This window comes from Notamacropus eugenii, chromosome 2 (genome assembly GCF_028372415.1).
Source record: "Notamacropus eugenii isolate mMacEug1 chromosome 2, mMacEug1.pri_v2, whole genome shotgun sequence".
NCBI classification, from domain to species: Eukaryota; Metazoa; Chordata; class Mammalia; order Diprotodontia; family Macropodidae; genus Notamacropus; species Notamacropus eugenii.
The window spans coordinates 93,887,746-93,902,233 of NC_092873.1; the positions used below are offsets into that span (position 1 = coordinate 93,887,746).

General features: G+C 41.9%; 1 protein-coding gene across 21 annotated transcripts in view; it reads right to left on the bottom strand.

The window, feature by feature from the left end:
- Positions 1-7,828: 7,828 nt before the first annotated feature.
- The window catches only part of STK38 (serine/threonine kinase 38), a 39,864-nt gene continuing 33,204 nt past the window's right edge, over positions 7,829-14,488 (bottom strand). For all 21 annotated transcript variants that reach the window (XM_072641923.1, XM_072641926.1, XM_072641924.1 and 18 more), the window contains 5 exons: positions 14,270-14,387; positions 13,021-13,144; positions 12,418-12,513; positions 10,827-10,921; positions 7,829-9,901 (listed from right to left, as the gene is read on the bottom strand). In XM_072641923.1, coding sequence (XP_072498024.1) covers positions 9,771-9,901; positions 10,827-10,921; positions 12,418-12,513; positions 13,021-13,144; positions 14,270-14,387 — 564 coding nt within the window. In that variant the 3' untranslated portion in view covers positions 7,829-9,770. The remainder of the gene's footprint in view (positions 9,902-10,826; positions 10,922-12,417; positions 12,514-13,020; positions 13,145-14,269; positions 14,388-14,488) is intronic.

Consider the following 14,488-nt stretch of genomic DNA (forward strand, 5'->3'; position numbering starts at 1 on the left):
AACCAAGCTGTTGACTCTGTTTGACTTTCTTGCACTACTCTAATTTCTTCTCCCAATTTTTCCTCTACCTCTCATTTGATTTTTAAAATCCTTTTTGAGCTCTTTCAGGAATTCTTTTTTTTTTTTTTTCACCTGAGACCAATTCACATTTTTCTTTGAGGCTTTGGATGTACTGTTTTGACTTTCTTGTCTTCTGCGTTTGTGTTTTGAACTTCCTTGTTACCAGAGTAACTTTCTATGGTCAGGTTCTTTTGTTCTTGTTGTGTGCTCATTTTTGCAGCCTACTTCTTGACTTTTCACTTTATGAAATAAAGTATGATATGATATGATAGGCTCTGCTCCCAGGGTGGAGGGAACACTGTTTCAAGCATCAGGGTTGGGGTTTTTTGTTTTGTTAGTTTTGGTTTTTTCCACTATCACTGCTGTTTTCAAGAGATAGTTCTGGGGGTCTGTCAGTTTTCAGTTCTTCCAAGGTGGTATGTTCTAAGGAGAAATGTGGTCACTGCTCTCCTGGCCTGCAAGTGGGGCCACAATCACTCTTTTTCCACCCTGGTATTATGACCATGGTTCTTGCTCCTCCGTGGCCTCATGCTCTAGTGTGTTAATGCTCTTCCTCTCCCTGGCACTATGATCCGGAACCATGGATGGACAATGCAAGAGTCTTGTATCCAATGCCAGCCAAGAGTCCCCAATAATCCCCTTCTAACTAGTTGTTCAACCCCTTACCATCTGTGGGCTGAGAGCTCTAGAAGCCAGGGCTGCTGATGCACATGCCCTGAAAGGCTCTTGCCCTAGACTGAACTCTGCTCTTACCCCAGTGAGACAGACCTTTCCTGTCGACCTTCAGTTGTTTTGGCTAGAAAACTGTTTCACCCTGTCCTTTTGTTGGTTCTGCCACTCCAGAATTCACTTTGAGGCATTATTATAAAGTTGTATGAGGGAGAATTTGGGAGAGACTCAGGCAGATTCCTGCCTTTATTCTACCATTTTTTACTCTACCTCCCCCACATCTTAGTTTTTAAATTAGCAGTTTACTATAGGGTGGAATGCTATACCAATAACTTACTTAAATCTTGTGAGGGACATATATATAAATATATATATATGAATAATAGAAGATATTACATTACATTAAATTTAGAAGGTTTTACAAATAAAACATACGTAACCAAGATGAGAAGGAAAGCAGAAAATTGGGAGGGGGGGAATTTAAAGACAGTTTATCAGACAAAGGTCTCATAAAAAATATATATATGAAGAACCTTGTTGAGTCTATAAGAATTCGAATCATTCCCCAGCTGATAAAACGTCAAAGGATAAGAACAGGCAGTTTTCCAATAAAGAAATCAGAACAATTTATAGTCATGAAAAAATGCTCTAAATCATTATTGATGAAGGGAATGCACATTAAAACAACTCTGAGAGGGGGCGGAGCCAAGATGGCGTAGTAGAAAGACGCACATACACATAGCTCCGAACCCACAACCCATAGAACAACTACAAAGAAGTAACTCACGGCGAATTCTGCACCCAGAGGCCACAGAACATTGGAGCAAGGGAGATTTCTGTTCCGGAGAGACCTGCAAACCTCTCGTAAAAGGTCCTTCGTGCTGCGGACTGGGCGCCGGGACTGGGAGCTGAGTACAGCCCTGCCGTGGCCGCGGCACCGAGAGGAACAGATCCGAGCGGGCTTCAGGGACGGGATCTCCAGCGGCCGCACAAGTACCTCCACCCACAGGTGACGGGGGTCGGTGAGAGAGTCCCTTTGGCGGGTCGAGGGGGGAGTGGGGTGCCCCCATGGCTCGGGCCCCCTCGGGAGACAGAAGCTGAGGGGCAGCGGCAGACCAGGGCTCTCCAAGCAGGCAGGAGCCTGGATCCATTGTTGAAGGTCCATGCATAAACTCCCTGAGGGAACTGAGCCTGAGAGGCAGCCCTGCCCTCACCTGAGCATCTGAATTTAATCTCACACTGAATAGCAGCCCTGCCCCCGTCAAAAGCCCTGAGGCTGGAAGCAGCATTTGAATCTCAGACCCCAAACACTGGCTGGGAGGATCAGGAGGTGAGGTGAGTGTGAGGAAAATATTCAGAGGTCAAGTCACTGGCTGGGAAAATGCCCAGAAAAGGGAAAAGAAATAAGACTATAGAAGGTTACTTTCTTGGTGAACAGGCATTTCCTCCCTTCCTTTCTGATGAGGAAGAACAATGCTTACCATCAGGCAAAGACACAGAAATCAAGGCTTCTGTGTCTCAGCCCACTCAATGGGCTCAGGCCATGGAAGAGCTCAAAAAGAATTTTGAAAATCAAGTTAGAGAGGTGGAGGAAAAGCTGGGAAGAGAAATGAGAGACATGAAGTCAAAGCATGAACAGCAAATCAGCTCCCTGCTAAAGGAGACCCAAAAAAATGTTGAAGAAAATAACACCTTGAAAACTAGCCTAACTCAATTGGCAAAAGAGGTTCAAAAAGCCAATGAGGAGAAGAATGCTTTCAAAAGCAGAATTAGCCAAATGGAAAAGGAGATTCAAAAGCTCACTGAAGAAAATAGTTCTTTCAAAATTAGAATGGCACAGATGGAGGCTAAGGACTTTATGAGAAAGCAAGAAATCACAGAACAAAGCCAGAGGAATGGAAAAATGGAAGATAATGTGAAATATCTCATTGGAAAAACAACTGACCTTGAAAATAGATCCAGGAGAGACAATTTAAAAATTATGGGACTACCTGAAAGCCATGATCAAAAGAAGAGCCTAGACATCATCTTTCATGAAATTATCAATGAAAACTGCCCTGAGATTCTAGAACCAGAGGGCAAAATAAACATTCAAGGAATCCACAGAACACCGCATGAAAGAGATCCAAAAAGAGAAACTCCTAGGAACATTGTGGCCAAATTCCAGAACTCCCAGGTGAAAGAGAAAATATTGCAAGCAGCTAGAAAGAAACAATTCAAGTATTGTGGAAATACAATCAGGATAACACAAGATCTAGCAGCTTCTACATTAAGGGATCGAAGGGCATGGAATAGGATATTCCAGAAGTCAAAGGAACTAGGACTAAAACCAAGAATCACCTACCCAGCAAAACTGAGTATAATACTTCAGGGGAAAAATTGGTCTTTCAATGAAATAGAGGATTTTCAAGCATTCTTGATGAAAAGACCAGAGCTGAAAAGAAAATTTGACTTCCAAACACAAGAATGAAGAGAACCATGAAAAGGTGAACAGCAAAGAGAAGTCATAAGGGACTTACTAAAGTTGAACTGTTTACATTCCTACATGGAAAGACAATATTTGTAACTCTTGAAACATTTCAGTATCTGGGTACTGGGTGGGATTACACACACACACACATGCACACACGCACACACACATAGAGACAGAGTGCACAGAGTGAATTGAAGAGGATGGGATCATATCTTAAAAAAAATGAAATCAAGCAGTGAGAGAGAAAGATATTGGGAGGAGAAAGGGAGAATTTAATGGGGCAAATTATCTCTCATAAAAGAGGCAAGCAAAAGACTCATTAGTGGAGGGATAAAGAGGGGAGGTGAGAGAAAAACATGAAGTCTACTCTCATCACATTCCACTAAAGGAAAGAATAAAATGCCTACTCATTTTGGTATGAAAACCTATCTTACAATACAGGAAAGTGGAGGATAAGGGGATAAGCAGAGTGGGGGGGGATGATAGAAGGGAGGGCATGGGGAGGAGAGTGCAATTTGAGGTCAACACTCATGGGGAGGGATAGGATCAAAAGAGAATAGAAGTAATGGGGGACAGGATAGGATGGAGGGAAATATAGCTAGTCCTATACAACACAACTATTATGGAAGTCATTTGCAAAACTACACAGATTTGGCCTATATTGAATTGCTTGCCTTCCAAAGGGAAGGGGTGGAGAGGGAGGGAGGAAAAGAAGTTGGAACTCAAAGTGTTAGGATCAACTGTAATGTTCTTACCACTGGGAAATAAGAAATACAGGTAAAGGGGTATAGAAAGCTATCTGGCCCTACAGGACAAAAGAGAAGACAGAGACAAGGGCAGAGAGGGATGATAGAAGAGAGAGCAGATTGGTCATAGGGGCAATTAGAATGCTTGGCGTTTGGGGGGGGAGGGGAGAAAAGGGGAGAAAATTTGTAACCCAAAATTTTGTGAAAATGAATGTTAAAAGCTAAATTTAAAAAAAAAATGTCAAAAAAAAAAAAAACCAACTCTGAGAGAGCATTTTACACCTACCGGGCTGCCTAAAATGATTGAAGGGGAAAGTAAGAAATGTTGGAGGGTATGTGGAAAAATTGGGACACATTTGTTGTTGATGGAATTGTGAACTGATCCAATCATTTAGGAGAGCAATCTGGAATTATCTTAGTTACTAACTACCCATACCCTTTGACCGAGCAATACCACTACTAGATCTATTTCCCAAGAGGATTAGGGAAAAAGGAAAAGAACCTACATATTCTAAAAGGTTTACAGCAGTTCTCTTTGTAGTAACAAAGAACTGGAAATTGTAGGGATGACCGAACAAGGTGAGGTATATGATTGTGATGGAATATTACTGTTCTATAAGAAATGATGAGCTCAATGATCTTAGGAAAATCTGGACTTTCATGAAATAATGAAGAGCAAAATAAGCAGAACCAAGAGAACACTGTATACAGTAACAGCGATACTGTTTTAAGAACAACTTTAAGTTATTCTATTATAAATAACCAAATTAACTATAAAGGGCATATGAAGAAAGATGCTATCTTCATCCAGAGAAAGAAGTGATAAATAGAAGTATGTATAGAATAACTTTACACACACATGTATATACCTGTGTATATGTGCATGTAATATACATGTGTGTAGATATTACATATACATGTGTGTATCTATTTATATAGAGATATAGATACACACACACATATACATACACATACACCTATATTTGTGTCTAAGGGCAGCCATTTCAAGGCCGGGGTAGGGGGAGGTAAGAAAGAAAAAAAGGAAAAAAATAAATTTACATGATAATTTTGTTGTATATTTGAAAGAGCAAGTTGTGCACTGTAGACTTGCAGTTTCATGTATAATCACTTTTTTTAATTGTACTGTTATAGAAATATTTCTTTTATCCCATAAATTAAAAATAAAACAAATTTAAAAAAAGAAAGATACGCAGTTGTAGGGCCAGCCAGCTGAGGAAGTGCATAGAGCTCTGGGCCTGGAGTCAGGAATACCTGAGTTCAAATCCAACTTCAGACACTAACTAACTGTGCGACTCCGGGCAAGTCATTTAACCTCATTTTCCTGTTTCCTCATCTGAAAAATGAGCTTATGAAATGACAATTTCAGTATCTTTACCAAGAAAATCCCAAATGGAATCATTAAAAGCTGGGAGCAAAGGCTCCTCCACCCTTAATGCTGGTGCCTTCCCTCTATGGAAGGAATTTATCCTATCTGCATCTTGTTTGTGAGTGTGTGTTCGCCCTTCATCACCAAAGAAGACGATGCCATCAGAGAAATGATGACATGACTTGCACTTGACTTTGTACTGAGTGAGGGAGGGCTGTGCAGGTCACCAGCCTCACTTCTCCTCCAGAGTCATCTGAATCCAGTGACCAGATATTCATCAGGATGACTGGAGATGACCCAGAATGAGGCAATTAGGGTTAAGTAACTTGCCCAAGGTCACACAGCTAGTGAGTGTCAAGTGTCTGAGGTGAGATTTGAACTCAGGCTCCCCTGACTCCTGCACTGGTGCTCTATCCACTGCATCACCTAGTTGCCTATCTTGTTTGTACATAGTGTTTGCACGTTGTCTTCCCCATTAGACTGTGAGGTCTTTGAGGGCAGGGGACAGTCTCCTGCCTTTCTTTGTATCCCCAGCACTTAGCACAATACCTGGCACATAGCAAGGACTAAATAAATGCAGAATAACACAAAGAGAAGGTGAGAGTGAGGTGAAGTGTGAATGAGGTCCTTTCCAAAAGTGGTCCTGGGGAGGGAGTCACCAATGAGGAAAACCCCAGGGCAGAGAACACTAGACTAAGTTCCAGAAGGGCATGCCATTTTTCATCCATCATCTTTGGCACCCAGCACACAGTAAGCACTTAGAAGGTATTTGTTGAATTTAGTTCACCAACCATGGTTGGGTAAGTTTATTATAACTAGGATCCATTCACAAGCTAGTTTCCCAATCAGTATGTTTAGATAAACCAGTTAAAAGACTTTTGACAGTTCATCAAGAGCAGGGATTCTTAGAACTTGGGATCCATGTAGTCCCTCTGCCAAAAGGCCCAAGGGTAGAGTTCAAGGTGAGAGGGAAAAGGTCTGCAAACCTAGATGCGAAATAAATTACATCTTTATTTTCACTAACCTTTAACTGAAATTTAACATTTCCTTCAGATATGAATGTAGGTGACAAAAGATTCTTCTGAGAAGAGGCCCATAGACTTCATCAGACAGAACCCTGGTCAAAAGGCAAGACTGATTTTCCTCCTCTTTCCTGCTTCCTTTCCACCATATCCTCTCCTGCCCTCTACCTGGAGATGCCTCATTTGGGGCAGGGTGGCTCAGGGATATCAGGTATGCAAACTGGCACATGGATTTCTCCAGCACACTGTGCTCTGACAGACCAGAGAATGCCCTTGTGTAAGTTACTTCAGCCAGCCAGATCTCAAGGATAGCAAAATATGTACTGTACATAAGAGAAGAGAAGGGCTAGTGGCTGACAGCAGTCCTCACGCTGATCTTGCTGTGGCCACTGATATAAATAGGGAGACAAGCCCTTCACTTGAAAGGAAACCCATGAGTTGTTGTTAAGTTATTTTTTGGTTGGGTCCAACTCTTTGGGATCCCATTTGGGGTTTTCTTGGCAAAGCTACTTGAGTGGTTTGCCATCTCTCTCCAACTCATTTCCTAGATGAGGAAACTGAGGCAAAGTAGGTGAAGTGACTTGCCCAGGGTCACACAGTTACCAAGTGTCTGAGGCCACATTTGAAGTCAGGAAGATGAGTCTTTGTTGGGATTGGAAGCTCAATTCCGTGTGGACAGTCTCAGGCGGGTAAAGGTGGGAGCTTCTAAATCTTAGAGCTCTCACGAGACCCCCCCAGGAAACGGCTGGGAATCGAGGTGAACCGAGCTATCTCGAGTAATTCCGCCTCTTCCCGTGAGAAACGTGATGGGAGAGAGATCTCCCCGCCCTCGAGATTGTCCCGGATCTGGGCACACTATTGTTATCTAACAGTACGGTATTCAGATGCAAACTATGCGGCTGAAGGTTAAGTAGGATTGAGGAAGCCTGAAAGCGCTCTTAGCACGTGAGGAGCCAAGAGGACAGTAGGCTCCGCTTCTCTTCTTTCCTCTCTCCCCTCCCCCTCTCTCCCCGCTTGTACTTCTACTTCCAATCCCTTAAGATATTAGCCTCCTTAGGAAATCTCCCCCTCTTCCTCCTAAGGAAGACCCCCCCCCTGCACTTGTAACCGAGACCCTGAAATAAAGCTCAACCCTTGTTCGACTCTGGAACGTCCTTTCTCTCATGAGCATCCGGTTTTGGCCAACCGAAGACCTCGGAGGTGAGGTAAGAAGACTCGGGTAGCCCACACAGGCCTCTAGGCCTGGCAAGTCTTCTTGACTCCAGGCCTAACACTCTATCTACTGCACCACCTAGCAGTCTTTAAGGACATAAGAAGTTCACAAAAATTGTTTCTTGAATGAATAGGAATGAATGGGTCCCCAGATTGTGATGTTGTAGGGGCAAGAAGTTAAAGAAAGCATCGATGTCCCATAGCTTTTTTGGCTACTAGGCCAAACCTGCTTAAAAATACATATCACAAATTCACACCATTTACTCAGAAGTTTTTAATGGTTAAAATGTGGATGTCTTCTCCCACCCCCTCCTCTCCAGCACACAGGATGCATACCCTGTATTTCTCTCCTCATTTATCACTCTGCACAACAAGATGGATCCAAGACATGACAGGGACTATTTTATAATACAAAGGACTACAAATGTACATGTTAAAATCCCTTTGAATCCCTTTCTGCTAAACAAGCAGACTGAGCAACTAAGAAGCCTAGGGCCAAACACGTTTTCTCCATCTGGAGTTGAGACTTTCCTCATTTTCTTTTTTCTTTTCAGACATTAAACCTGGAGCAGTTTCATATGCTATCATTATTATATCCTGCTCCCCAAACAGAGCAGGGATATTCCTTTTGAGAATGGCTATATTGACACACTTTCCTTTAGAAATTGGTCTAAACAGCTTTAGGATAGACAGAAATGAGCCTCCCAGCTATAGCTCAGCCATGACCCTCTTGCACAGGTAAATTTACCAAACAGGTGCAAAATAATGCTTTAAGAATTATCAAAAGTTTAAAAAAAATAATGCATTAATATGAAGCCTCCACATTTTTCTGACCAAGCAATATTCCTCTAGAGGTGGCAGCTGTAAAAGAGAAGGCACTTTGTGCTAATTTCAGGGTCTCTCATGGAGAGTACCCCATAGCAGACATGGATGAATGTGCTTATAGACATTACCCAGTGTCCTTAGACACATTGCATCCAATCCACATGAGACCCTTTTTGAGGGAGGAAGGGTCTCCTAGAAAGGCATCTGAAAAGAAAAACAATTTTCAATCATGGTACCAAAGTGAAAAAGCTACCTAAAGTTGGGAAAGGAGAGATACAGAGGAAATGAGGAGGAAACAGCTACAAACAAGGATGAAGGTATCTCTGCACCATTCCAATAGGCTGACTCCTTAACTTCTTTGAAGAAGGCTTGGAGTCAGCACAAGCAGAGCAGCCAAGGGACAGCAGCGGCTAATGCACCATTCCCTTGTTGAGTCCCAGGATGGCTCTTGTGAATCTGTAGTCTTCCAGCTGGGCTGGGTTTCTTTAGGGAAAGTGGGTTCCTGTCGGCGGCATGAGAAGATGAGCCAGTGGCCGGCCTGCCTGCCTGAGGATTTTCACATACAACAGTGAAGAGGAAGTAGGGGCTTATTTTTTTTCCACATGATCCAGGACTCCTTGGCAATGCATAATGGCTTTTCAGGTCATCCAGTAGACCCAACTGGGAGCCCCTATCAACAACTCAGAAATGGAATATAAGTATTTTAGTTTGGGAAAGGGGGGGGGCCCAGATGATCAGGTCAGTAATCAAGGCCTAAGTGTGTCTTTCTCCTAGTACCATAAGTAAAGTGCATCATTACAAATGGAGGCCATGAAGAAAACTGAGAATACCATCAAAGGTGGCAATTGGGGATGGGTATCTAATGAGGCCTGGGAAAATATTAGCATCACTTCACACGACAGAGAAGCCAGACTATGTCCTCCATTTCTATTATTGCTTGATTTCCTGGGAACTGGAGGGCTATTTAGCCATGATGGGAGGACAACCAGGAGGACTGGCAAAGACACATCACAAAGACACAGGACTTGGCTAGGACCGGACAAGAATCAACTACAGGCTCATTCATGTTGGATGACAGAGTTTTCTTCATTCTAAAGAACTTTTGAGTACGTGTGAAACTGGCCTATCCTGCTTCTGAAGAAGCAGGACAGTTGTCTGCGGCTGATGCGATAGAAATGTTTGGTTGGAGTCTTCAGAGGCCACAAAAGAAGAGAATCCACCTATCACATTTCAGAAGGTTCTCTGTTCACCAGGACAGGGTAGATTCTGCAAAGCCTCTTGGAAGCTCCTAGCCCTTGCACACGCATGTGAAAGAAGGCGGCCCCAGGGATGTGCACAGAGCCACCTTCCCCCAGATGATCCCACCTCACTGCTCACTACTTCCCCGCCTTCATGTAGGACGGTATCGCTCCTCGTGCCGTGAGGCCCTCGAAACGCTTGTACGTGTAATTGATGAAGACCCAGTCTTTGTTCTTGTAGTCTGTCTCTGGGTGGTTACTTGTAGCCACTGGAACAAAGCAGACATTGGCGTTGACTTGGCCCCAGACTAGATGATCTATTCAACTCTACACAATGTTGTATCCTAAGGAATTTACTGCAGTTTCTAAAGGGGAAAACTTACCTAGTTGTCCCTCAAGATACCATATTTGGCTCTCATTTACATTTTTAGTACCTGAGAATAAGAATAATCTCCTAAAAATGCTCCAATGAAAGATAAAAGTCAGCAGCTTTTGCCTTTAGTTTCTGACATTCTAATTAAATTTTTAAGCAAACAAAGCAGGTCATGAAGGCAGACCTTAAAGGGGTTATATGAAGATCTGATATGAAATGTATGAATATGGCAGTTTTATTCACTTCCTGTCATAAAAATAATAGGATTTAGAGTTGGAAGAGACCTTTGAGATCATTTGTTTTAACCTCCTTGTTTTACAGATAAGGAAAAAGAGGTCCGAAGACCTTGAAGACAGCAGAGTCAGTCAGTCTTCGAACCCCAGGCCCTAGCTTCAGTCCTGTACTCTTTCTATTATAGCAGTGGCATCAAACTCAGATAGAAATAGGGGCTACTAAACTGTATATAAGGACCTCTGTGGGTGCATATGGACTTAGAAAAGCACATATTATCTATGTTCAACTTATTTTTATTTATTGTATTAACTATCTTTTAATTACATTTTAATTTGGTTTGGTTGCCCTGGGAGTGAGTTCAATCATATGCTTGATACCTCTGGACTAAACCACACCTTCAATCCTTCCACATTCTTCAGTGCATCATTGCACTTAGGGGCTGATGCAGCTTGATGCCAAAGGAAATAATACTTAGGAAAGATTAAAAGGGCTTTAGCTTATGGTTTAGTCATTACTGTTGCAAATGGGAGAAAGCTATGGAGACTGCTGGAAAAAACAAACTAAATTTAAAGTAGAGAGGTTGTTACCTGTTGGCTTAAGAATATCAGACTCAGGAAACTCATCAAAGTTTGAAGTGTCATCAATGCTTCTTATCTCAATGGATATTGCAGCAGGCCTCTCCCTGCCAAGAAGAGATGGATCAAGAATTAATAAATTGGTGCAATTATCCCTTCCACATCACGACTTTCCCCATCAGGGCTTTGATATGTCATGGGTCAGCACAGGAAATAAAATGAGAATTTGGGGGGAGTTTTGTGAAGCCACAGATGACTCATGAAGGACATCAGATGACACAGAGCCTACGACCAAAAATTTAACCCAAATTTTACAATAAAGTACTATAAGCACCCCATAAAAGAAAAAGAAAGATTCAGATTTCTTTTCTGGTATGAAGGAAGGGCCAAAAAACTTTACACGGATTTTCCAGATTGTGGTGGTGCTGTGCTGAAACAGTGGCAATGTGGAATGTATAACTGCAATTGGGGGGAGTGGGGGAGGGTTAATCGATCAAATTGAGCTTCATTCTTTTGGTATAGGCATTACAGGAGTTGCTTTGGTCTAAGTAAGAGTGATTTTCTCGTCAATCTGATGCTTTGGATTAGGAAACCAAAGTTTGGTCAGAAGAAAGGCAGCTTCAGATAAGTGGCATGCACTTCCTCTACTAGACCTGTGAAAGCTAATCAAGGCAGGGCAATGAATGGGCTCCACCTAAGTAAAACAGGTATGTAGACAATTCCTAATCTTCCACAGTTACAGGGCAGGGCAAAGAGCGAAAGGGTAAATGAAAATCAAAACCATACTAGACTTCTGATCTCCTGTCCTTTTCACTAAGTCAGCTAGAAAAGGATATAATGGGCAAATCTGTGTTCAACTTCGCCTCTCCTCTTGTCCACCTTCTAGGTGTGAGAAATCTAAAAGGAAGGCTATGGGAAGGAAAATAAAGCCACGGATCTGGTACATCTGCCTCTGATTTCTCAAGAGCTGCCTGCAGCAGAGATGCCAAGGATCTGCCTGGAGGACTGACTCCTCAATGCCAGGGGGTTGGAGCAAGCCTGATTCTCAATGTCCCGTTCAACACCAAGTGTGTCTAATGCTGAACGGCCACTAAGGACCTGGACACTTCAAGTCACTGTGGATAGCACTCTATCCCCACTCCAAATCATAAATCATATATATCTTCATTCCTTCTTTTCTCTCTCCCATTCCATTTTTTTCCTTTTCCCCAAATAGGCACTAGGTCCATCATTGTCTTCATCTGCATCAGTCAGTCCTAATGACAGATCTCAATTTTCAAATTCAATTTCTAAATAAGTTTAACATTTATTGAGTACTATATATGAGGTAATATAGAGACTGCTTAGCTCTAAGAATTATTTTTCTGAGTCTGATCCTTTAGTCTAGGAAACCAAAGTCTACCCATAATTACTCCCTTAAACATAATCATATAGGATACAAATATCAGGAATTGCTGGCTTCCAGTCTCTGTGGGAATGTAAATCTAAAATTTTTCATATATCTCCCATGTACCTAACTTGGCAATGATGCAGGTTAAATTTCCAAATAAGAATAAACTTTCTAAAAAGCCATATTGAATAAATTGGTTTTTAATAGTATTACCTGATATGTTCCCAATCAACTCCTTCAAAAAAAGGATTACTCTTAATTTCTTCAACTCCAGGTGCTCCAATCCTATGTTCCCATTCACAGCAGAATCTAGAAAAGGGTAAGGCCCATATGCAGTCTCTTTCTCTTCTATGTATGTAGATGTATACATGTAGATATACATACACACATGTATTTTTATATGTATGACTGTATGTAGACACACAGACACACACAGAGACACCCCACCCCATGGTGTCCTGCTCCACCCCCCCTTGCCCAGGACCAAACCTGTGATTTAATTGGTCTAAGGAACTCCTAATGAATACTCCCTCTACCAAAGCAGTTCAGCATCTGCTCTGCAACTTCTGGTCTTAATTAAGAGAGCTGCTGGGGTAAGTGAACTGCCTAGGGTCACCCATCCAGTACATGTCAGAGGCAGGACTTGAACCAAGGTCTTCCTGACTCAGAAAACAACTCTCTATTTGTTATACCATACTGCCTTTATCATTAGAAAGAGATCATTTTTTTCCCCTTTCCTTCTTTACAAGAAAGGGTTAAATGTTAAATTTGATTCCTAAGCACCAAAGACTCTGCAGAGCTCTCTGTAATGGGTACCTTAAAATAAGATCCTTGGCTTTCTCAGAGATTGGAACTTCTGGAGGAAAAGTCAGTGTTTCTTTCCAATTCATCACCTTCTTATAAGTTTCCTGAGGAGTCTCAGAACAGAAAGGAGGGTAGCCTGGAATAAGAAAAAGAATGTGAGGGTCCCTGTTCAGAGCCTGATATTTCCAAACTGACTAATTATGATTACTTTCCTTAACTGCTAACAATCACAAACTCTAACTAAACTTAATGTATCTTGCCAAGCTACAGACAATTCTCATTGATGCTGGAAAAATCTGAGCTCTCATTTCATGTTCTCAGAGCTCCCGTATCAGCAGCACTGTTGCCCTCTCTGAAACTGTTAGGGAGATGCCAGTCAAAAGCTTAAGGTGAGGGAAGAAAGAGGGAAGTAATTGGCCCAGGGCAGAGGAACCAAAACTACTAAAGCAGAAATGAAAGAATACTAAGAAAACACCTTAGAAGACAGGGCCATTCGTATATGGAAATAAAACCAAGGAACTTAAGTATGCCTGGGAAGAAAGCCCAGGGTTTAAAATGACCTTCATTTCTCAGTCTGAAGATTCCTGATGAGGATGTTCACACAAGCACACTCTCTCTTCCACCATCCTACTGCTCCTTCACACTTTTACCTCATATAGATATACCCTCACCCAGATATCTCCCTATTCAAAGAATGATACTACCTCTCATTCAAAAGACCACATCTGAAAACTCCACCTTCATCCAGGTATATACACATACAGACACAGTCTACACCCAAACAATTGCACAGATGAATGCACCCCCAAATTCACAATCAAAACTGGTAAGGAAGAGATACACATATGGTAGTTTTATAAATGAAAATGAAAGGGTAAATGAATACAAAGATGAATGAAAGTAAGAGATAAGTGGAACAATATCCACAATATTCCTCAACAGAAAGCAAGTGTTCTATAAATTTCAATAACTAAAAAGAATAGAGTGATGAAATCAATGAAAAAAAAGAGACTGAGAAATAATGTGAAGTCCAAAAGCAACAAATAAAATACTAATAATCCCATCTACAAGTGACTACTCCCAGACTAAAGTCTCAATCTGAGAAATTAGTAAGAGGAATCTTTACTATAAGAACCAAAGGAAATATTGTTTGTAGGGAGTAAACAGGGGGTGTATGCAAAAGGGACCCCTAAGGCCCCCCAAAACACAATTGATTCTAGGGTCACCGGAGGACCAAGTCCTCAGACTGTATGTAACTTACCAATGAGCATTTCATACATGATGACCCCAAGAGACCACCAGTCACAGAGCTTATTGTATCCAGTCTGCATAAACACTTCAGGAGCAATGTAATCTGGAGTGCCCACGGTGGAGAAGGCCTGAAACATTCACCAAATGTCAGAGGAAAGTGTGGAAGGCAAACATACCCATTGTTGTCCTAGCCTATACAAAGGACCCCACATACTTTCATGTCACATTT